The 22,304-nt window shown below is 53.6% G+C and overlaps 9 protein-coding genes across 9 annotated transcripts; 5 read left to right on the top strand and 4 right to left on the bottom strand.

Moving 5' to 3' along the window:
- Positions 1-48: 48 nt before the first annotated feature.
- On the bottom strand, positions 49-2,032 carry N7482_005261 (glycoside hydrolase family 32 protein; the record flags this gene model as incomplete). The annotated part of the gene is made up of 2 exons (XM_056687386.1): positions 49-473; positions 535-2,032. The coding sequence occupies 2 exons, from the start codon at positions 2,030-2,032 to the stop codon at positions 49-51; spliced, it is 1,923 nt and encodes a 640-aa protein (XP_056542941.1).
- A 609-nt stretch (positions 2,033-2,641) lies between these two features.
- N7482_005260 (uncharacterized protein) lies at positions 2,642-4,384 on the top strand (the record flags this gene model as incomplete). The annotated part of the gene is made up of 3 exons (XM_056687385.1): positions 2,642-2,902; positions 2,962-3,258; positions 3,311-4,384. 3 exons carry the CDS (start codon positions 2,642-2,644, stop codon positions 4,382-4,384), a joined length of 1,632 nt encoding a protein of 543 aa, XP_056542940.1.
- A 417-nt stretch (positions 4,385-4,801) lies between these two features.
- N7482_005259 (putative amino acid transporter) lies at positions 4,802-6,704 on the bottom strand (the record flags this gene model as incomplete). Its single annotated transcript, XM_056687384.1, has 2 exons — positions 4,802-5,617; positions 5,673-6,704. 2 exons carry the CDS (start codon positions 6,702-6,704, stop codon positions 4,802-4,804), a joined length of 1,848 nt encoding a protein of 615 aa, XP_056542939.1.
- A 330-nt stretch (positions 6,705-7,034) lies between these two features.
- N7482_005258 (cytochrome b5 reductase family protein) lies at positions 7,035-8,183 on the top strand (the record flags this gene model as incomplete). The annotated part of the gene is made up of 1 exon (XM_056687383.1): positions 7,035-8,183. One exon carries the CDS (start codon positions 7,035-7,037, stop codon positions 8,181-8,183), a length of 1,149 nt encoding a protein of 382 aa, XP_056542938.1.
- Positions 8,184-8,390: 207 nt separating this feature from the next.
- N7482_005257 (O-phospho-L-serine:2-oxoglutarate transaminase) lies at positions 8,391-9,777 on the bottom strand (the record flags this gene model as incomplete). Its single annotated transcript, XM_056687382.1, has 2 exons — positions 8,391-8,960; positions 9,013-9,777. The coding sequence occupies 2 exons, from the start codon at positions 9,775-9,777 to the stop codon at positions 8,391-8,393; spliced, it is 1,335 nt and encodes a 444-aa protein (XP_056542937.1).
- A 936-nt stretch (positions 9,778-10,713) lies between these two features.
- lysF (homoaconitase LysF) lies at positions 10,714-13,180 on the top strand (the record flags this gene model as incomplete). The annotated part of the gene is made up of 3 exons (XM_056687381.1): positions 10,714-11,310; positions 11,377-12,631; positions 12,690-13,180. 3 exons carry the CDS (start codon positions 10,714-10,716, stop codon positions 13,178-13,180), a joined length of 2,343 nt encoding a protein of 780 aa, XP_056542936.1.
- A 693-nt stretch (positions 13,181-13,873) lies between these two features.
- N7482_005255 (ankyrin repeat protein) lies at positions 13,874-17,354 on the top strand (the record flags this gene model as incomplete). The annotated part of the gene is made up of 2 exons (XM_056687380.1): positions 13,874-14,328; positions 14,387-17,354. 2 exons carry the CDS (start codon positions 13,874-13,876, stop codon positions 17,352-17,354), a joined length of 3,423 nt encoding a protein of 1,140 aa, XP_056542935.1.
- A 685-nt stretch (positions 17,355-18,039) lies between these two features.
- Positions 18,040-18,805, top strand: N7482_005254 (C2H2 finger domain-containing protein; the record flags this gene model as incomplete). The annotated part of the gene is made up of 2 exons (XM_056687379.1): positions 18,040-18,399; positions 18,464-18,805. The coding sequence occupies 2 exons, from the start codon at positions 18,040-18,042 to the stop codon at positions 18,803-18,805; spliced, it is 702 nt and encodes a 233-aa protein (XP_056542934.1).
- A 486-nt stretch (positions 18,806-19,291) lies between these two features.
- On the bottom strand, positions 19,292-19,618 carry N7482_005253 (uncharacterized protein; the record flags this gene model as incomplete). The annotated part of the gene is made up of 1 exon (XM_056687378.1): positions 19,292-19,618. One exon carries the CDS (start codon positions 19,616-19,618, stop codon positions 19,292-19,294), a length of 327 nt encoding a protein of 108 aa, XP_056542933.1.
- Between the last annotated feature and the right edge of the window lie 2,686 nt (positions 19,619-22,304).

Below are 22,304 nucleotides of genomic sequence, written 5' to 3'. Positions count from 1 at the left end.
ACACTTATGTGAAGAAGGCTCTTTTGGCTCTTTTGGCTCTTTCATTTTCTAAGGTTGTTGCTGTAGGGGAGTATTACGGTGATTGTTGGCGTGGTTCATTACCGCTGATTCTCGGCGAGTCCCAAGTCCATCCCACGCATCGGCCCTCAGAAGTAACGCCGGTTCGTCTCCGGGCTGGCTGCTGTTTCGTTCTGCGAAAAATCGGATCCCGAAGCACTGACCTGATGGGTGGTAAATCCGGGTTGAGATGACCGTTCTGCTGTTGACAAAGACTTCCAACACACTCTTGTCAAAGAAAGCGTGGATTTGCAAGGTCTCTTCAACTTCGTCGCCTTGTTGGTTGACCCTAGTGAATAGTGTATGCGATGCAGACTCGTATCCGTGATTGATTTCTGTGTCTTCTAGTGGGGGTCGGTGGACGGTGAATGACTCCGTGGCAGGGTTCCATGCGAGGGTTGTACAATGCGTGAATTCTATTGAACATGTCAGTTTCAAGGTTCAGAGCAAGGCCCTCCTCAAGAAAGGAATACTCACCGGCAGTATGCGCTATTTCAATGCCCACCCGCTCGCATGGCTGACGTACTGAAATTTCAGCCTCGAGTTCCCAGCGGGCCGAAGCCAAGGTTAGATAGTGTTCCGACTGTGCGTGTAGAGGCGCAGATAAAGAAGAGGGCGGAAGCTGCCTTTTTTGGGCCCCATCTCGCAGGAGAGAGAGTCGCGGGTCTGGGCTGATTCCCAGGGTGTGGATCGTGAATGTACCCGTTCCAGATGTGTCGGGGACAGCTTCAATGGAGGTAATCGATTCTAGCTGTGAAGTGCGTGCTTGCGTGACTCGATAGATTGTCATTAGATGCATCACTCGAGGAATCGAGATCATGCCGCTCCATCCTTGGCGATGACGAGGCTCGTCGGGTAGATCCTCCTCGGTGACCCATCCGTACACAATGCGCTGAGAGGTTTGAGGGTCCCAGAAGGAGTTGGCAGCGTACAAGCAGCCATGATCGAAGTATCCAGCGAACGCATACTCTGCCAAAGCGCCATGACAGCCCGCGGTATCATTACGTGTCTTGATAGACATCCACAGCTGGGACCGAGCCTGTCGTCTGTGCCGAGCTGAACCGGGGGTTGTCCAAAGCGAACTTTCAGAGCGCAGGCACCCCTCAACACCCATGACTGCAAAGTCTCGGGAGTCACCAGCGTCGTTGGTCAGCGTAGTCAGGTTGCCAACCTCCCAGTTGACACCGAAATCTCCTGACCAGCGTGATGGATGAAAGTTGAGGCCGACATTGACCAGGAGGCCGATATACGTCCATTGCCGGAGGTCAGTCGGATTGACTGTATAGACAAAAATCGCAGGCGCTTGGCCGACAATACCACCGGATACAATCCCGTATAGTGGTGATTGGGGAATATCCGAGCTCGTTCGCTGCTTCTCCCCAGGCCAAGTGGTGAGCTGGGGGTCACGCCAGCCTGTTACCGAGAGATGCGGAGGGGGACCGGAGAGGACCGGATTGCAGCTCTGGCGCTCCCATGTCTTGCCCCCATCATTGGAGACAGCTAGACTGAGAGACTCGCAGCCGGTGATATACGGCAGGGTATAATGGAGTGGAAGATGCCGGACAGACGTGTACATAGCTGTCAAAGCCCCGGGATTTCCATAGACATCTGTTGCGCGCAGACAACCAGTGAAGATACCGCAGTGATCATACTCCGTGGAGGGCGTCAGAGCTGGCACAGGTGATACTTTCCACGAGACAAGGTCGGTGGAAGTGGCATGGCCCCAAGACATGTTGCCCCAGTCATTGCCGTATGGATTCCATTGGAAGAATACATGGTATAGTCCTGTCGCAGGGTCATAGCCAAGCCCGCAGGGGTCGTTCATCCAGCCATTGGGGGCCGTCAGATGAAAGGATGGTTTTGAAGCCGCGATCCTTGAAGCTTTTTCGTCACCAGTGCCTTCTACAGCAGTGTGCAGGTGTTTGTCCCGTAGCTCGTGTCCCGCCAGGTCTGGCGAGCCCACTAGAATTAACATGGCGACTTCAGTGATTACTCAAGTCAAAGAGCTTGCGAAAGGTTGATCTCGAACGGGTCTCTTGAGGAGCGGATATCAACCCTTGAGCGGTCCAATGGAACTAGACGGTACGGTAGTGCTGCTCAGCGAAACTGATTGCGACATCTGACGCCTCCTCACACCGACAATCTGGCCGAGGATACCTCACCTCGGAGGTAGGGACTGATGGCATACACTGGTATATGGTTTATTCCAGCGCAGCCAACAAAGACTGACTTTTCCCGCGAACCGACCGGGGCTGCGTCGGCATCGCAGCGGAAGATTGTCGGCGAAACCCAGTCGCGATGGACAGTGACAGCGGGCCCAGACATGATCTGCAAATATATCTGCGGCAGTCTAGCTCACTGGCTCACTGGCTGAGCCACAATCCCCAGAGACCCTTGGAATGCTGGGGGCATCGAACCCCTGGGGTTGCGCTGAACTGGGAAACCTCGGAGAAACTTGGCCCGACTAACGCGATGCGAACCGTCCAAAAGTCTGGGGAAGCCCCATCGTCGCCCTGCTTCTCCATGGGGAAATCCGCGCCCTGTCATGGCCGTATACTGAGCTCGACGTGTATATAAACCCCGGATGGAGGCGGAGTCCCGTCAGTCCTCCAGGGCTTTTGCGCCGTCCGCTCTGCTATCGTACTGGGCTCGTTCGCTTCGCACGATGGTGGCCGACAAAGATGAGGCCGGCTCCGCCGAGGTCGAACACGTCGACCACTCAAGCCCAGAGAAGGGCGCTGTCAATGCGCGCCTGGTGTTCGTCTGTATCGTTTTTGGCGCGGCGTCGTTCATGTTTGGATACGACGACAAGCTCATCTCGCCCGTGGCTGCCTTGACTGGATTCGTGAGTGGACTCTCCGCTGGCGACGCGCGCACAGCACCACCGAACTGACGAACAATCAGGTCGAGAAGTTCCAAGGACCCAACCCGGCAACCGGCCAATTCGTCCTCACGGCGCACAATCAGAATTTGGTCTTTTCGTTGCCATTGGTGGGCGCCGTGCTCGGAGGTCTATTGGCCTCTCCCCTGAACTTCCACTTTGGCCGTAAGTGGCCCCTGATGGCAGCGTATTTCCTCTCAATTGGCGGCGGGCTACTTCAAGTATTTGCTCCGAACCTGGGGACCTTCGTGGGAGGACGGTCGGTGAACGGGATTGCCATGGGAATTGCGACTGCAACTGCCCCTCTCTATCTGTCCGAGGTAAAGCCCGACCTGCTCCTGGGAAGTAGGACATGCTAAGTATCATATACAGGTGGTCCCTGCTTCAATGCGAGGGAGAAGTGTCAGCTCCATCAACATCCTCAACCTCACAGCAGGGGTCGTTGGCACGACCATTGTCTGGGGCACCCAGAAACTCGGAGGTCATCTGTCCTTCCAGATCCCGTTAGCAGTGCAATCGGCCGTGCCCGTGATCTTGATCGCCATAACCATGCCGCTCCCCGAAAGCCCCGAGTGGCTCGTGGCAAAAGGCAACCTGGCGCAAGCCCGGCATAATTTACGCAAACTCCGAGGCTTTAGCGACGAGCAAGTCGAAGACGAACTTCGTCTCATGGAATTGTGCGAGAAACACGACCGCGAGATGCAAGCGGAGGTGAAGTTCTGGCATATCTTCCAGCGGCAGCACCTCCGACGGACTCTGGTCGCAGGCTCTTTTTACTCTCTCAATCAGATCTCCGGTGTCATTCTGTCCACGACATATACAACAGTATTCCTCACAGAACTGGGTATCGGAGACCCATTCTCCCTCACCATCATCGCATCATGCTGCACCCTGGCCGGCACCATCGCCGCTCCGCTCGTCATCGACCGAGCCGGCCGACGGCCGACGGCATTCGTCGGGATGGCTATTTTATTCATAATCGACGTTGTAGCAGGTGGCCTCGCTTTCGACACAAAAAACTATCACTCCACCCTCGCCATTGCCGTGCTCTCTTTCATCTTCAACTTCTTCTGGGCTTCCTCCTTCTACTCGCTCTCCACCCTAATGCCGTCCGAGATGGCCACCCCCAAACTCCGCCACCATACCATGTCGTATACTATTGCGTGCCAGGAGGTGACGGCTGTCATCACCACGTTGGTCGTTCCGCAGCTGACCTCTGCAGATGCGGCGGGTTTGGGCGCAAAGACCTATCTCGTTTTTGCGGGTTGCATGGCCGCAATTATTGTCTTCGTGTACGTTTTCATGCCGGAAACTCGAGGCCGCACATTTGCGGAAGTCGATGAGATCTATGCAGCCAAAGTCCCTGCTTGGAAGTGGCGATCTTATCGAACGTCGAATGAGGCGAGAACGGGGGAGTCGCCAATTGTCTCTTTGCAGAAGACATGAGATGTATATATAGGTTTTTTCGATATGGTACATAACCTCCATATAACGAATGCATCTCGCACCGGATCATCTTTTGGACACGTCCTACCTAGTAGTCTATCACTCCGCCACAATGCTATTATATAGAATGCAAAATTATGATTATTCATATCGGTATAAGACACTCGACTAGCTTCATCACACGAACAAAGGTAATAAGACAGTGGGGAAGAAAAGGATGAAAATGCACAGGCCCACAGCCACCGTCATCACATCGTACGCCAATCGCGCAGCGCGCGAAGGACAAAAGACATCAAAGGCGCATCGGCGCGCATCTCACCATACACCCGGGTTATGTGCAATATGCATGGGTATCAAAATCATAAAAATAGTGCCAGCAAAGTGCGCAAATATCAAGAAGTGTGGGCGCACACGCTGCTACCGAGAGCGCCATTTCCAGAACTTCCAACCTGAGATGCTTGTTGGGCCGTCCCGCTGGTAGATCCGCCAGTAGTACACGGGAACACCCGTGATGATGAAGGCCACCACGATCAAGGTCTGGAGGGGCTCTGCGATGATCGCGCGGCTGAGGAGGAACAGGCTGACGCAGCAGAAGATAATTGGGGTGGTGATCCATGTGCGGTAGGGGCGCTCGAGATGGGGTTCGCGAATGCGCAGGACGATCAGACCCAGCACGGTGACGAAGTAGAAAGTATAGCCAGCGACGCCGTAGAAGGTGACTAGGGTGCCGAACTCGCCCACGCCGATATAGACCATAGTCAGCGCGGCGTTGAAAGCCATGGCGTTGATCGGGGTGTAGCCCAGCCGAGACTCGTCGCCGAATACGCGTGAGAAGGACCTACGGGCCCATGAGCGGCGGCGAAGACGGTCTGTCGCTGGAGGAGTTGGCGAGGAAGAGCTGCCGAGACCGATGCGGCTGAAAGACGATGGTAGATAGCCTTCCTTGGCGGCTGCATAGACGAGTCGACCACTAGTGAAGGTGGTTGCGTTCAGAGCGCCAAAGCAGCTGGCTCCCACTACCAGCGCGAGGATCAAAGCGCCAACGGGGCCAAACACTTTCCCGCCAAATTGGACGGCAATAGTGTTGCTCACTTCGATGGTTTCGCGAGGCAGGACTAGGAAATAAGAGACATTGGCCATCAGGTAGCACACGATGACCAGCGGCATTGCCGTGTGAATCACTCGCGGCAAGTCGCGGTTCGGGTTCTTAAACTCGCCAGTTACGTAGTTCGTCTGAGGGAGGAGTTAGCACAAAAACATTCAGTAGATCTCATGTGAAGTCACTCACATTGTCCCAGCCATCGAAGGCCCAGAGTCCTGCATACAGCGCAACTGCGAAATCGGAAATCTCGGTATTGGTGCCTTCAAACCAGCCGTGCGTTTTCCATTCCTGGCTGGCAGTTCCTTTGGACGAAAGGCCGGTCACCGCAACCACAATGCCTGTGATAGTGACACCAAGCAGAGCAACGAACTTGAAAACCAGGAAGAGATCGCCAATACGCGTCGCGATTTTGGTTGAGATGCAGTTGAACAGAGTGACTGCAAACAGACCTCCCAGCGCGACTCCCTTGTTGATCCAGGGGTTAATATGTTCGACGTCGGCGCCTACAAATGCACGCACGACATATTCGCCAAAGATGATCGAGATAATCGCCGCAGAACCGGGCTTGAGGACTAGTACCGCGCACCACGTGAAGAGGAACCCGGACAACTCTCCGAAGATCTTAGAGAGATAGACCTGTGCGCCTCCATTCAGTGGGATGGCGCCTCCCAGTTCCGCGTAGCTCGCGGCTCCGGTCCAGGCCAGCAAGCCCGCCACAGCCCAGACTATGAGCGCAGCGCCCGGCGAACCTGCGTTTGCGTTGACTTGGCTCGGTGAGGAGAAGATGCCAGAGCCAATAATCAGACCCACAATCAGCGACAGGCCATTCAGGTATGTCAATGTTTTATTTCGCTCCAATGAGGCATCCGCTCCTTGTCGGTCCAGCGCAGAAGGGGTCCCTAGTGGTGCGTATCCGGCTTGTGTTTGCGACAACGGGAACAGATTGCGACCGAAATCGAAGGCCGAGGAGATAGAGTAGGAGCGTAAACCGCGCTGACGGCCCGATTCAAGATAGAAATCTCCCTCTTCGCCGGCGAGGGGGTCCTCATCTTCGAGGGAGAGTTTGCGTGAGGAGGAGATGCCATCGGGGGATGACGAGCGCGAGGAGCCACCGACCGAGACCGGCGACGAGGAGGCAAGCGATGCGAGCTCTAGCGAGTCTCGCGGGGCGGTGAGATTGCCATTCCTGGACTCGTGTTTGAATGCGCTGCTCGACATCCTCTTGTGTTGTTCGTCGAGTAGGAGTGAATCCGAGGAGGGGGCAGGGAGGAGGAACGTGAGAAGATGGCGAGGGTCGATTGGACCAGGAAGTGCAGAACTGGGGTCAAGAGAAGCCGGCCAGACTCTCCATTTCCTTCATGAAACTCCAGCAAGACCCTAGGTGAGAAGCAGATGGAGAGGTGAAAGGCCGGGTAACGAGGCCAAGAGAGCCGCTGCCAAGGGGTTGTGCAGTTTATTTCAGGGTCGCTCACCCAATCGGCTTTCCGTCAGCGCCAACCCAATTTCCCCGCGGTGCACCTCTCGGCGGTGCGCCCTCCTTAACGCTTCATGAAGTCCTCCATCCCCTCCTTCTGCTGCCGGTGCAGTTCTGGCTTGCGGTCGACTGCGACCCGGTCTCGCCGGTATGCATCGACCTCCGCACCGCCGCCCTCGGCGTCTCCGAAATCTCGCTGGCTAGGCCTTGCTGTGGTGAGCGCAGCCGCAGCAGGCGCAGGCGCCTACATTCGATCGCAGAGCCCCAGCTCGGGGACCTTGAACCAAGAGACCTTCACTAAGTACAGTCTTGTCTCCCGTGAGCCTGTCTCCGCGACCAGCAGCCTGTTCACCCTGCGCCCGCGATACCACAGCGACGGCAACTACGAGGTCTACGAGGATGCGTGGCGGATTGGAGTATGGAGCGTGATGTTCAAGCAGCCCCAGCTGCAGATCGGCCGAGACTATACACCTCTCCCTACGACGGCGGCGACATCATTAAGCGTGGATGAAGAGAACGAGGGATACCTGCGCTTCTTTATTCGAAAAGACCCGTTTGGAGAGGTCTCGCGGTATCTTCACAGCCTGGAGGTCGGTGCAGATATCGAGATGCGAGGACCTCAGATAGAGTGCGTGATCCCCGAAGAGACTCAGGAGATACTGTTCATTGCTGGAGGAACCGGGATTGCGCCGGCGCTGCAGGCTGGGTATTCCCTCCTGAATCGCACAACCAAGGAAAACCGCCCTAGGATACACATTCTTTGGGCCAGCCGACTGAAGGCAGACTGCGTGGGTGGCGAGAGTGATACTGCCAAAGCCCTGGTGCCCAGTCGGTCGTGGTTCTCGGGCTGGCTTGGTTCTTCTCAATCCAGCGCTTCCAACCCCCCGGCGGTTGCTGCAGTCTCCCAGAGCCAGAACTCGTCACTGGTTGTACGAGAACTGGAGGCGCTCAAGTCGCAATATCCGGGGCAGATCACTGTGGATTACTACTTAGACGAGGAAAACCGCTTTATTGGGAAGAACGATCTCTCCAAGTTTATCAAATCCACAGATCCTACCGAGGACCCGCAGAAACGAAAGCTGATCTTGGTGTCTGGTCCCGAGGGCTTTATCAGCTACATGGCCGGTCCCAAGGTTTGGGCGCAAGGGCAGGAGCTCCAGGGTCCTTTGCAGGGCATGATCAAAGAGCTGGATCTAAAGGATTGGGCCGTTTGGAAACTATGAAGAGATCCTTGTGGTCATTTGTATCATATTATTTTCTGGTAGAACATAGCATATACCACGGAGTTATCTTGAATAGTTGCAACAGTCCCGGACGATTTTAGCGACCCCCTGTCGAATACCCACTTGAGATCCAGTAAAACAAAAATAAAAATAAAGCGCCAGGTTGAATCTTCGCTGAAACACCACCGTCACTGCCTCCAGGGCAGTTTACTGGGTCGAGGCGAAGTCCTCCAGGTACTTCACCAGCTTCTGGACGTTCTCCAAGGGAACGGCGTTGTAGTTGCTGGCACGCATGCCGCCAACACTGCGGTGGCCCTTGAGACCTTGGAGGAGGCGCTTCTCCGCACCCGCAATGAACTCCTTCTCCTTGGCATCATCTCCGCCGCAGACGCGAAAGCAGATATTCATTCGGCTGCGGACGCTCTTATCGGGAACGACCCGGTACACCTGGGGGTACTTGTCCAACGCGCCGTAGATGAGGTCCGACTTGTGATCGGCGATTTGCTGCTGGCCGCTGACCTTCTGAGCACCGAAAGCAGTCATGAGGTTGGCCATGACTTGGCCCGCAATCCACAGGTTGAAGATGGGGAGGGTGTTGTAGAGAGAGTTGTTCTTGGCAATAGTGGCATAGTCGAGCACAACGGGCCCGGGGAGGCCGCCGATGTTAAGCCGGTGCAGAAGCGCAGCGGGAGGAGTCGCGGTCTGGGGAGGGAGAAGATCCTTGCGAACGATAGCAATAGTGATACCAGTGACACCGATGTTCTTCTGGGCGCCACCCTGTATTGCGTGTTAGGTCTGTATATTTGAAAATGAGTTCAATGTAACGTACGAAGATAACAGCATATTTGCTGACATCAACCTTCCGGCTGATGAAGTTGGAGCTCATGTCGGCCACAACGAGGCGCTCATCCTCTGCGTCCTGACCTTGAGCCTCAAGAACCTTGGGGAAGCTCTGGAACTCCACACCGTCCACAGTCTCGTTGTCGCAGAAGTAGACAAAAGCAGAGCCCTTGCCACCCTCACGCTTGGTAGGGGTCAAGGACCAAGTATTCTCAGCGGGAATCGTGCCGAATTTGCCATTATTGGTCTTCCGAGCGTCCAGAGCGACGTTGACGTATTTAGAGCCGACCAGTCTGGCAGCCTCCTGCGAAGCCTTGAGCGACCAGGATCCAGTCACGAGGTAATCTAGCTTCAGCTCCTCATCCACCTCCTTCTGCAGCCTCTGGAAGACCAATTCATCCACCTGGGCCTTCTCTGCACCGGGGTTGGCCTTCAGCACCTCGGCCTCAGCCCTGCGGCGTCGGCGCTCAACCCAGACAGAGACAAGGTTGTGGACGACAGCGCTGAACTCGCCACTGCCACCGGCCTGCATGAACAGGATCTCGTAGTTATCCGGGATATCGAGGAGCGCGGTTAGGTTGGCCTTGGCGTCATCGAGGATCTTGTTCGCGGTGGGGGAGCGATGCGAGATCTCGCCGAGACCGAGTCCGCAGTCGTTGAAGTTGACGAAGGCCTTTGCGCCGGCCTCGACCACGGGGGTCGGCAAGGGAGCTGGACCAGCTCCAAAGTAGGAGACTTCTTGCCGGGTCGGCATTTTGTGGGCAGTTGGTGGTTGTTGTAGAGGGAGGGGTATCTTGAGTATAAAAAGAAAAAAGGGAAGCTGCGGGAGAGGGAAAAAGAGTCACAGGTGGACCGCACCGGAGTGGATCAATCAACCTTGGAGTCATAGCATTCGGTCAATTTTAGCTCTCCGCCAAATCAGACTGGCAGCACCTCCCAGTCCATTCACCGGATCTTCTTCTCTTGGCCAATGGCCTGTTTTCCTTACATTCTGGCGGCAATAGCGGGGTATGAGTTAAGTGCGCGCGGGGACATTGGAAGTTGCAGCTGCGATTGCACCAGGGCAATTTAATTGCTGTAAAAATTGCTACTGCAGATCTATTTTGCCAAAGACAAATGGAACTGAGACCTCATTAATGGACATTTGGCTTCAATTACGGTATATATCGAGCTGCGATCGTCTTTTCACAAGATCGGAATGGCGGGGCTGATCCGCACTAGTTAGTTTCACTATACTGTAGGAAATGTAGCTTCGGAGTCGCGGTAGAATAAATTGCGATTATAGAAGTCATTGACCATTGGCCCTTCATACCTTCATCCACAGACTGGGAAGCTGGCACGCTGGTATATGATCTTCTGACTCTCAAACAATACGGCAGAGCAGAAGCTGGAGAAGAAAAATCCGAAGTCCATCCGATATCGGGAGATTGCCTGACGTCACGTGAATGTTGATGGCAATGTTTGCCCTGTTTGGTTTCATCCATTGAAATTCAGCCAATCAACGGAGCGATGAGTCACCTCCCCAAATTCCCGGCCGCTCATTTGCCGAATAGACGGGGCATTTTCTCTCTGCGGCGATATTGTTGATCCTTGTGAAATCTCCCGACTACATTTGAGCTGAAGGTGGGCAACATGACTGTAAGTTCTCAATTGATTCCTCCTATGGCCTTTTACTGATCTTCCTCTCTCGATGCAGTCCCGGTTGATGCCGTCCGGCCGTCGGGCCATGCGAAGCCCTTTCCCCAGCTCACTGCGCCGTACCTTCGCGACCTCGCGAGTGTTCCTCCAGCAAGCCTTCAACTCCCAGCAGGGTTTCCACTCACAGCTAGAGGACCCGGCCACCGCAGCTGTCTTGTCGTCACTGCAGGCATCCAAGGCCGTGCCCCAGACTCTGACCGAGAAGATTGTACAGAAATACTCCGTTGGTCTGGCCCAGGACAAGTTCGTCAAGTCCGGCGACTATGTCACAATCTCCCCCCACCGCTGCATGACACACGACAACTCATGGCCTGTCGCCATGAAGTTCATGTCCATCGGCGCCTCGAAGCTGCACGACCCCAACCAGATCGTTATGACTTTGGATCACGACGTGCAAAACACCAGCGAGAAGAACCTCCAGAAGTACAAGCAGATTGAGGACTTTGCGAAGCTCCATGGCGTCGAGTTCTATCCTGCCGGACGTGGTATCGGTCACCAGATCATGACAGAAGAGGGTTTCGCTTGGCCTGGCACCATGTGCGTTGCGTCGGATTCCCATTCCAACCACTATGGCGCCGTCGCTTGCTTGGTAAATCTTTTTCCCCTTTCCTGTACGGTCCGAAGGTCGAAATTTACTGATCATTGCGATATGTAGGGAACTCCAATTGTCCGGACGGACGCGGCAAGCGTGTGGAGCACCGGAAAGACCTGGTGGCAGGTGCCTGCAATCGCTAAGGTCACTCTTACCGGCGTCCTGCCCGCTGGTGTAACGGGTAAGGATGTGATTGTTGCACTCTGCGGCCTGTTTGACAAGGATGATGTCTTGAACCACGCTATTGAGTTCACTGGTTCCGAGGAGACGATGCGCAGCCTGCCTATCGATAGCCGAATGACCATTGCGAATATGACTACCGAATGGGGTGCCCTGTCTGGTCTGTTCCCGATGGACGATGTGCTGAAGGGCTGGATGAAGGGTAAGGCTACTACTGCTGCTATGGGTCTGGCAGACGGCCCCTTCAAGACTCTGGCTGCCCAGCGATTCACTCACGAGGCTATCGAGGAGCTGTTTGCCAATCCTCTGACTGCGGATAAGGGCGCCAAGTACGCGAAGGAGCTGTTCCTGGATCTTTCTTCCCTGTCCCCGTACGTGGCGGGCCCGAACTCAGTGAAGGTTGCTACGCCCCTGAGTGAGCTGGAGGCGGCCAATATCAGTGTGAACAAGGCTTATCTCGTTTCCTGCACTAACTCGCGCGCCTCGGATATTGCCGCTGCTGCCCGCGTGTTCAAGGAGGCCGCTGAGAAGAACGACGGCAAGATCCCGAAGATCGCGGAGGGTGTCCAGTTCTATATTGCCGCAGCGTCTATTCCGGAGCAGCTTGCGGCGGAGGGGGCCGGTGACTGGCAGGTTCTGATTGATGCTGGTGCGACCGTTCTTCCCGCCGGGTGTGGTCCCTGCATCGGCTTAGGCACGGGACTTCTCGAACCTGGTGAGGTCGGCATCAGCGCTTCCAACCGTAACTTCAAGGGACGGATGGGGTCGACTGAGGCAAAGGCGTATCTCGGCTCTCCTGAAGTTGTCGCCGCGAGTGCTCTTAGCGGAAAGCTCTCTGGCCCTGGCTGGTACCAGACACCTGAGGGCTGGACCGGTGTCAGACGCGGAGAAGGAGATGGAATCCTCGAAGAGGAGCGGATGCTCACTGCCGAGGAAGCCCTCGAGAAGGTCATCGGCCAGCTTGATGACCTGGTAGCTGACGGTGAGAAGAAGTTCGCTCCTGAGCCCGCCGCGGCTGAGGTTGAGGTGAAGGCCGATGACGCCCTGACTGATGTGTACCCCGGGTTCCCGGAGCGTGTCTCTGGAGAAATTATTTTCTGTGACGGTGATAACATCAACACGGACGGCATTTATCCTGGTAAGATTCATTCGGTTGGGTTCATGTGAACACGCGCCACTAAACATAACATTTTTAGGCAAATATACCTACCAGGACAACGTGTCCGTGGAGACCATGGCCCAGGTCTGCATGGAGAACTACGACACCGAGTTCTCCAAAATTGCCCAGGCTGGCGACATCCTGGTCTCCGGCTACAACTTCGGCTGCGGCTCCTCGCGTGAGCAGGCCGCGACCGCTATCCTGGCCAAGCAGATACCCTTAGTTGTTGCTGGCAGCTTCGGCAACATCTTCTCGCGCAACAGTATCAACAACGCCCTGATGGGCCTGGAGATCCCTCGCCTAATCAGTCGTCTGCGGGAGACTTTCAGTGTGGGCGAGGGCAAGGCTCTCACCCGCCGCACCGGCTGGACCCTGACTTGGGACGTGCGCCGCAGCCAGATCGAGGTGCAGGAGGGTGAGAACGGCGTCAAGTGGACCCACAAGGTGGGCGAACTGCCTCCCAATGTGCAGGAGATTATTGCCAAGGGAGGCTTGGAGAAGTGGGTCAAGAATGCGATCGAGGCATAAGCCTGGAGCAACCTCTTGATCGATTTGCCCAGGGCGAAAATCTGGTGTTTGGACGTGATACCCGAGCTTGAGTTTATATAGATGCCGCTTGTGGCGCGGGGTGAGGTTTTGCCGGAGTTTTGAATCAGCCTGTATTGTACAAAAAGCAGAAGATAGCATCCCGTTTGTGTGTTATGAAGAATCTAATCAGGTTGCTTCGAATATGGCCAACACGGCGAGTTCCACGGGTCTTTTTAAGTTTAACGTTGTACCGTCCCTAATTCATCCATGTTTCCACCCGCCCCTCCCAGATCATGGATCTCGGATCTCATGTGGAATGATGGTTCGTGCATCGAAATATAGAACTATCTACCCTGGCTTTCTGGAACTACCTTCAGCGATGTGTAAACAAGAAATCATCCACCAAACAAACGCTAGTGTCGAGTCTCTTTGGGTACTATGTCTATCTTCGCATGATAACCATGATAACCACAACATAATCAGCTGTCGCCGCATCCACGTACTGGGTTTATTCATCGGTTTTGGGCGACCAAGATCCATGAATGCAGCATCTATGTCTACTTCCCCTCTGTGGTCCCCAGCCCGCACTGACGGCCCCCAACGCGGGCGCAGCTACATCCCCGCCATGTGATTTGGCGCTAAGAGCCTCACTCCTCGCCAGCTGGCAGATGCTTCTCTCGCACACGAGGCGCCATGGATCCAGTCTCGGCCTTCGGTCTCTTCTCCGGTGCCATACAGGTCCTGCAGGCCATCGCCTCGACCGTCGGCGGCCTGCGTCAACTTGCCGGCAAACTACGAGAGGCTGATCTCACCATCCAATCCCTGATTCAGGAGCTGGCCTGCATTCGGACGGCGCTAACTAGCCTCAAGGAGTGGCTCCGTATCCACCGCAGTGGTAGTGGCCGCGATGGACCCAAATCTGACGAGCTCGACCACGATCTGGCGGTCGCCATGGATGGCTGTCGCGTGATTATGGAGGTCTTGTCGTATGAGGTCTTGGAGCTGGTCCAGAGCGCCGAAGAAAGCGGGGGGATTGGCTTTAAGATCCGCATGAAGGTCGTTTGGAATGATGAAGCCATGAGAGGGCATCAGGAGAAATTGCACGCTCAAGTTCAGGCGCTACAGCTGTTGCTTCAAGTCTGTCAATGGTAGGAGAGCGCGTAAGCAGGTCTTTGTTGATGATGAGTATGACACTGACCACAATAGCCATTCCTCCACCGAGCAAGTCCGTCTACTGCGACGGGCTACGACCCGTCAGATCATCGGCAAAGTGGCCGGTGATACTGCCACCCTCAGATCAGGCCGTCTCAGCCGCGTGGGCAGCGACGCGGATAACCTGTCCGAAAGCAGCAGCCGGCGGGCATTCAGCGATCGGATATTTGACTTCGATGCAACTATAATGAACTCGCCGGTCTATCAACGGGCGTTGCAGCAGTGGACAACATCCAGTCTGCCTCCGAATGCTCAACCTTTGGAGACTCGGCCTCTTGAGACTCATCCGCAGCCTTCAAGACAGCCGAGTATTAGCATTATCCACAGTTCCTTCACGGACGAAGGCTATGGTAGCTATCACTCCGAAGCCCATAAGCAGAAAGGCCTCGGATTGGACACTGCTCAACAACAAGGGGACTTCCTTGCTTTGCCACAGAGCCCGTCCGCGCCAGTGCACAGCAGGAGCCAATCTCAAACTCAGATTCCCCTGCGACAAAACATAAATGGTATCCGAAGAATTGTCTCCGACTCAAAAGCCTTGCCTCGATTGCAGACGTCGGGATCCAGACTAGAGCGCTTCTCTTCTTTCCTTGGACGTATCAATACCAGCAGTCGGAGAAGTCTCAAGGGATCATCGCCTGTAGGCTCGCAGAATCTTCCGAGTATTCCGAATCCCAGACGGGGATACCGGTCAAGACCTAACGTTCACACCAGCATCGATCTCGCCAAGGATGGAGCGTCGGTTTCCCCACTTATCAAAGCTGCTCAAGCTGGCTCTCGAGAAGAAGCTGAGCGACTTATCGAGCGGGGCTATCTGATCGACGAAAGACATGAGAGATCGGGCCGTACTGCCCTTTTAGTTGCTTCGCACTGTGGCAAGGAAGAAGTCGTTGATTTATTGATTTGCAGCGGCGCTCGACTGACAGTGACAGACGGATCGGGCGAGACAGCCCTCCATCTAGCCGCATCGAGGGGGCACTGGGAGGTCATAGAGTTATTGATGGTAGAAAGAGGACTCATCGAAACCCCGAATCTCAAAGGTCGAACTGCATTGCGGGTAGCAGCAGACTGTGGACAACCAGAGTCTGTCCAAGTGCTACTCATGCACCACGCCCAGGTGAATGCTCGAGCTGAGAATCAGATGACCGCTCTGCACGCTGCTGCCAAGCGCGGAGATGAAGAGATTATGCAATTACTCCTCGCGCAGGGCGCTGACATCGAAGCCAAAGATGGGACCATGATGACGGCATTGCACTATGCTTGTGAAGAAGGCCATATCGAAGCGATCAGAGTTCTGCTCGATTACCGAGCGAATATCGAGGCCCCCGGCCGAGACCATAAAACACCATTGATCTGCGCTGCTGGGGCGGGAAAGGCCCAGGCAGTGGATTTCCTTCTGAAGCGGAAGGCTTCTCTCCGCAGTGCCGATGACAGTGAAATGACCGCGCTCCATTGGGCTGCTTATAATGGACACGAAGAGACAGTCAGAATCCTCAGCGAGAAGAAAGGGGCCCTAGATACCGTCAACAGCGTTGGCCGAACGGCACTGCATTTGGCGGTGATGCAGTCGCAATTTGCCGTGGTGGAATTGTTGCAGCGCAAAGGCGCGCCGCTCGAAACACGATGCAAGACCGGTCTTACGGCTCTCCATTATGCCTGCATGGCCGACAGTTTTGAGATCACACGCCTGCTGCTGTTGACAGGGGCTGATGTCGAAGCGTCAGAATCCCAACACCAGCAACGGCCTCTGCATATCGTTGCCGCTCGTGGGTCAATCTTCTTGTTAGACCTCTTGTGTGCAAAAGGAGCCTTGCTCGATGCACGGAATGGTGTGGGTGATCGACCTCTTTGTGTGGCCAGCCGGTTCGGTCACGTCGACGTGGTGCAGAAGCTACTTGATCGAGGCTCCCCGCTGTCCCTCAAGTTTGATAGCGGATTCCGGGAAGATTCACCACTGTGCTTGGCCGCTATGGGGGGCCATTGGCATGTAGCTTCTCTGCTACTGGGACGCGGCGCATCAGTGTTGAAGAAGGATGAGGCTGGCTGGCAGCCGATTCGCTATGCTGTATACTATGGCCAGCCCGATCTCCTCCAACTGCTCTTATCGAGCGGTAAAATGCCAGATGCAGATATCCCGGATCTTCTCAACATGCCAGACACAGTTGGATTCGCTCCTGGTATACCTGAAGAAAGAAAATATCAAGTACAGCAGCTCCTCAGCCAAAGTCTGAGACAGCCCAGCACATCGACACCCGCGAGTCTGCCTAGGGCGTCTCAGGGTGAAAGCCTGCGTGACTCGTTCTTAGGAACGTATACGCCTCCTCCTGCCATTGAAGCGGATAGTTCGACACCCGTTGAACTGCCGGGTAGCTTGGATCAGGAGCGATCAATCAGTCAGGCCGGATCTGTCGACACCAGCCCACGTATGGCCACCCCGGGGGCAAGGCCACCCGCCGTGCAGCCGCTTCCTTTGGCTAGCGACCGAGTCACTGCGTTACTAGAAGCAGCTCGAGGAGAATCACCCATCAGGCACCAGCATCGACGGCGGAGCAGGCATACAAGGAGTCGAAGTCAATCTCGGCCCAAAGAAGCGTCACTATTGTCTGCAACGGTCGCCTCGGTACCATCTTCATCCTTCGTTTCGCCACCGCTACCGGTTCCAACTGCCCAGGCCCATCGACCCCCGGTACATAGAATGAAAGATGAGGCGCCCAGCACCCCTGTTCCTGATTCCCATGCAATCTCAAGTTATCCAACTCCTGAGTCAGAACGAGTCCCACGAACGCTTCCGACACAAACTTATACAACGGCCCCGGCGGCCTCTCAGCCTCGTATCGGAAGGCAGGAGGATTATGATTCTGACTCTGATTCCATATCCTCTGTTTATACGGCGCTCGAGGGCGATATAGAACCTGACCCCGCTGCAGGTGTCGAACATCGTAATGATGTCGAGCTTGCATGATCGCGAAAATATATGCACGTCTTCTCCCCATATGGACATACAGACAATGCGCCACAGACCCACTCAGTCTACGGTCATATTGAATTAATTGAACACTACCATATAAGATCTCCCGTCTTCTCATTCGGATATAGTATCTACTAGGCACTGAACAGGTCCCCAGCGTACTATATTTCAATATTTGGAGACTATCCATGGGACTCAAAAAAGTTCAGATACCTAATTTTCCTGCTCGGTTCCTTCTCGGTCCTCAGGGAGAATCTTCGAAAGGGGCGCACTTGGGATTAAAATGCGATCCCTCATCTTGAAAAGATTCATTGAATGGGAAGTACCTAGCTACTTTCCCATATCGCTGACCATTGAATTCTAAGCTTCCTTCCGTTATGAAGATGTTTTGAGTACGGGAGCCTCATATTCGCGCCTCGAGCAGTTCATTTCGACCAGAATAGAGAAGAAATCACGGGAACGAACCTGTAGATAATCATATTAGCTCTGCTGATATATTGTCTGGATGATAAACGCCCGCATACAGAACTCTCAGTTTCCCGACCTCCTTCCCGCGGCCGATCTCGCTTCGCCCGAAGTCGCCCTCTCTCTTTCACCTCTAGCCGAACGGCACGTCGCATCGTGATAAGTTCAAGAACAGCCCAGTGAATCAAGATCATGTCTCTCCTAGTGGGAGGCCATGTCGAAGGGCGAAAGGAGCGATACCACTGTCGGCTCTGCAGGAAATGGTACCCTTCATGGACTGCCATCTACTCGCATTGTCAAAATACCTCCCGTCACACATGGTGCCCAACTTGCGAGCTGGTACCAGGAACATCGAGAGGACTTGGAGTACCAACGCATCTGTTTCGACTGCGAAGACGTGGACTTCTCCGATGAGGATGCTCTGAACCAGCATCGAACCGAATCACACCTTTGGTGCCCGGAGTGTGATCTCGTGCTGGCCTCGAAAGAGATTTTCGATCAGCATACCATATTCCAGCACTTTGGCTGCGAGATCTGCATTCGAGTGCTTGATGGTGAAGATGTTCGGCGCGAGGTCAGTTCCCTGTCATACATCGAAGCGGGAAATTCCCTCCTTTTGCTAACATGACACGACGCAGCATATGAGAGCACACCCGTCGCGCAGCTTGCAATGCAATCTCTGTGGCCGTTCCTCTTCGCGTTTCTCGGCCATTATCCAGCACATGGAAGCGAGCAGCCACTGTAGCGACTTCGGGCGAGTCCGTCAGATGGTGGAGCAAACGCCAGACAGCGAGAAGTTCTACGACCGCTCGGCTGGGGAGTTTCCTCTTTACTGTATGGAATGCTGCAACGTCTATGCAAACCTCGGCGGACTCGCACGGCATATTGAATGTTCCCCCGACTGTCTCTTTCTCTTGGGTCCTGGGTCTTGCCTTGCCGGCCTGGAGAGGCTTATCGGCCGACGAGACCCGCACAGATGAGCTGCTTTCCAAAGGCACACATGACGACCAGACAGGAGGTGGATGGTAGTTGGCCCAAGGAACCAGGCGTACCGTTGCATCGCCAATTCTTCACGGGAAGGCTGAAGAGATGCACTGATCCGCGGGCGGTTTCGTCCTTTCTTTTACTCCTTGAAACACCGTCGCCCCCTTTGATGAGAAACAGACCATTCTTCCCTACCTCGCGAATGTCATCCTCTTCCTGTCCGCGGCAACCCCCCTGGTGTGCCATCCCCTATGGCTCACCAAAGACTCTGTACGACATTTCCCTTCGCAGCTCTAGCCCGACTTGGACAGGAACCGCACAGCCAAAAGGCCTCATGGACGCTCGATCGATGAAGTTCAGCTCGACCCAGGGCCGTTCAACCCTAGTTCGGGGCCGGAATGCACCGTCAGGCCTGATTGTGTTCTTCCCACTAATGGACGTTCGGATAAACAAATGCTGCCATAGGAAAGAATGAAGCCCCATCAAGCCGTGGTCGCGTAGTTGATGCAGTCATTCCCCACGGCAGGGATGCTATCCATGCTATCCATGCTGTCCATGCTATCCATGCTGTCCATGCTATCCATGCTGTCCATGCTATTCATGCTATTCATGTTGTCCATGCTGGCCATGCTATTCATAGTACCCGGGCTAGTGGTCGTACCAGAGCCGGGAGGTGTGCAAGATGGGGTTAGAGGTGCGAAATGAGGCTTGACCAGCAAAACGGCCCCCATCTGGCTAATCGGCGGGGTCTCGGACCGGATGCTCGAAGTGTATCGCCCAGCGGCTACACGTCGCACGATGCCAATCATTCCCGGGCCATGGACATGGATGGCTTCGTGTCCTGACAGCTGATCGCCTTCATTTTCCTAATTCATTCTGGTGCAACGGCTGACGTCGATTGGTAAGACGACATCCATCGCTTTCCATGCGACTATGTGGCGGCCCCCCCCCCCCCTGGTCGCAACTGCAGGGGCACAACGTGGGTTTCTTATTTTTATTTATATCGATTCCCTGCGGGCCGGCACCGGGATCGACTATGACATGTGTGGCAGCGATTTCCCCGAGAAATGAAATAGTGTCGGTTGAATCCACAGGGGGTTTCCGGTCGCACCCCGTTCGCTTGTTAGCGACGTATACTTCCAGCCGAGTACCCGCGGTACGGCGGACGATAGCGGCCACCTGGGAAAGTGCACAATTATGCATATTCTAAGACCGGCAGAAAATTTAGATACTTGAATTACTATTACAACGCCTATATTAAATCATGTATGTCTATCTTAATGGCCATTTACCTCGCTGTCGCTATAATGAAGCTATTTTTTAGTGCATCTTGGCCATTTCCGCTGATATTAGGTGGTGAGGTGCTATCTCGAAGGCTATTTACCTCGCTGTCGCTATAATGAAGCTATTTTATAGTGCATCTTGGTCATTTCCGCTGATATAATGATATTAAAGCTATTTGTATGGTGTATCTTGGTCTATATTCGTCTACCATCGACGCCGCCGCCTAAGCCGCTGGCTTCGTTGTGATGGAGAAGCTGCTCGCTTCCTCGATGAGGAAGATACTGTAAGAGATGTAGTACCCTCTGCTACTGCTGTAGGGGTAGTATCCTCTACTGCTACTGTAGTAGTATCCTGTGCTGTAGTAGTAGCATCCTCTGCTACTACTATAGAAGCAGTATCCTGATCTGTATCGTAGTTAAAGAGCCGCTCTATGAATAGCTTATCCTTCTCCTCTTGTTGTAGTGCTATCTGTTCCGAGGATCGTAGGATTATAACGTGTATCTGATGTCTTCCTTTCTCTATCTGGAAGCGCTGGTAAAGTTTACTAACGCTTCTGAATAGGAAGAGTCTAAGCAAGCAGTAAGGCTGCGTAGGAAGTTATATTAGGATAGTTGATATAGGTAGGTATGATATAATAAAGATACTCAGAAGGGGAAGAAAAAGATGTGAAGGAAGCTTGGTTCAATTCTTATTTAGTTAGGAATTTTGTGGGTATTTATACCTGAGCTCGGCTAGCTGGCCTTAGGCTATAGTTTATATAATATTGGTTATAATTGCATCATCTCGGCTATAGTTGTATGTAATCGGCTAAGGTTGCCTATGGTTATATCATTATGATGTAGTTATGTTATAGTTATAGTATCATGATATTGGTCTAGATCATTTGTAATTGTATAGTGGTAGCTATAGTCTTGAAGTTGTATGATCTCGGCTATAGTTGCACATTATCGGCTAAAGTTGCCTAATAAGCTGTTATCTTTGATAAGATATCTAGCCGAGATATCTAACCGAAATGCCTCACCAGATTTTATATATCTTATAGGTAGGCCCTGGTGGTAGGTCTTTGTGAGCCCTATTATGAGCCCTATTAGTAGGCCCTGGTAGGCCCTATATCTTAGAAAGAGGTTCTGCTCAGAGAGAAAGTGGGCGATTAACGGCCCTTTCCCTCTACCCCGTGTGATATCCTTGGCTAGAAGGAACTGATCTCGTAGCCTCTTTTGGTATCCTGATTGCTAGAGTACGTTCCGATCGAGCTTTGAGATAAGGTCTCTCGCGAAGGATGGGATATCGACGATGGTCTCGGAGGAGGGGAATATGTGAGAAACCGATACTGATAGATGAAAGATAGGTTAGCTAGCTTCTTCTAGTGGTAGTAGTACTTACCCTGTAGCCGCTCTATCCCTTTTGGGCTCTCCTAGAGATAGAAGGACGTAGAGATATGAATCTCTTGTAGTAGCGGCGGCGGTGGTGGTGGTAGTGGTGGTAGAGGACGTCTTTCTTGTTGATGTGGTTGTAGATAAGAGCTCCGGGCTGCGCTTACTGTGCTAGAAAGTGACGAAAAGCGAGAGTTTAGCTGCGCTGGTGTAGCTATAGTTATTAGTGTAGCTGTAGTTACTAATGAAGCTGTAGTTATTAGTAAAGCTGTAGCTACTAGTGTTGAAGGTGTCGGTGTTAATGGTGTAGGCGTTGAAGAAGCTGCCGCTATTGAAGCTACCGTAGCTATTAAAGAAGATAATTTAGCTATAATAGTAGTAGCTATAGTATCCTATTGGGAGGACTGTAGAGATGCTATTTCGAAGTGCGAGGGCCTAAGATGCGAGGGCCTGAGATTCGAGATTGATTGATTGAGGACCTTTGAGCTTAATGTAAGAGGTAAATACTGTTTTAAACTATGTCTCTGCTGTCTCCGCTGCTGTCTCCGCTGCTGTCTTAGCTGGCTCGGTTGCTGTCTTAGCTGTCTCGGCTGCTGGCGACTATAAATATACACTATGCGGCTTTATATAAACGCCTAGTATAGGCTCCTTACTAGATAGGTAGTGGTGTAATGTACGAAGCCGAAGTGCTTTATATACCGCTCGGTATGGCTAGTCTCTTTCCCTATAGAGCTGAAGTAGTGGATCTTTAGGGTTAAAGCTAACGCCTGTAAGCTGCTACCTAATTTGCTGAAGCTGCGAGCGACACTACGCTATAGTCGCTAGTAGTAGGTATTCG

This window comes from Penicillium canariense, assembly GCF_028826845.1.
Source record: "Penicillium canariense strain IBT 26290 chromosome Unknown utg000003l_segment0_segment0, whole genome shotgun sequence".
Taxonomy (NCBI): domain Eukaryota; kingdom Fungi; phylum Ascomycota; class Eurotiomycetes; order Eurotiales; family Aspergillaceae; genus Penicillium; species Penicillium canariense.
Note: the sequence above shows the minus strand (reverse complement) of the source record. Positions and strands in the feature narration are given on the sequence as shown.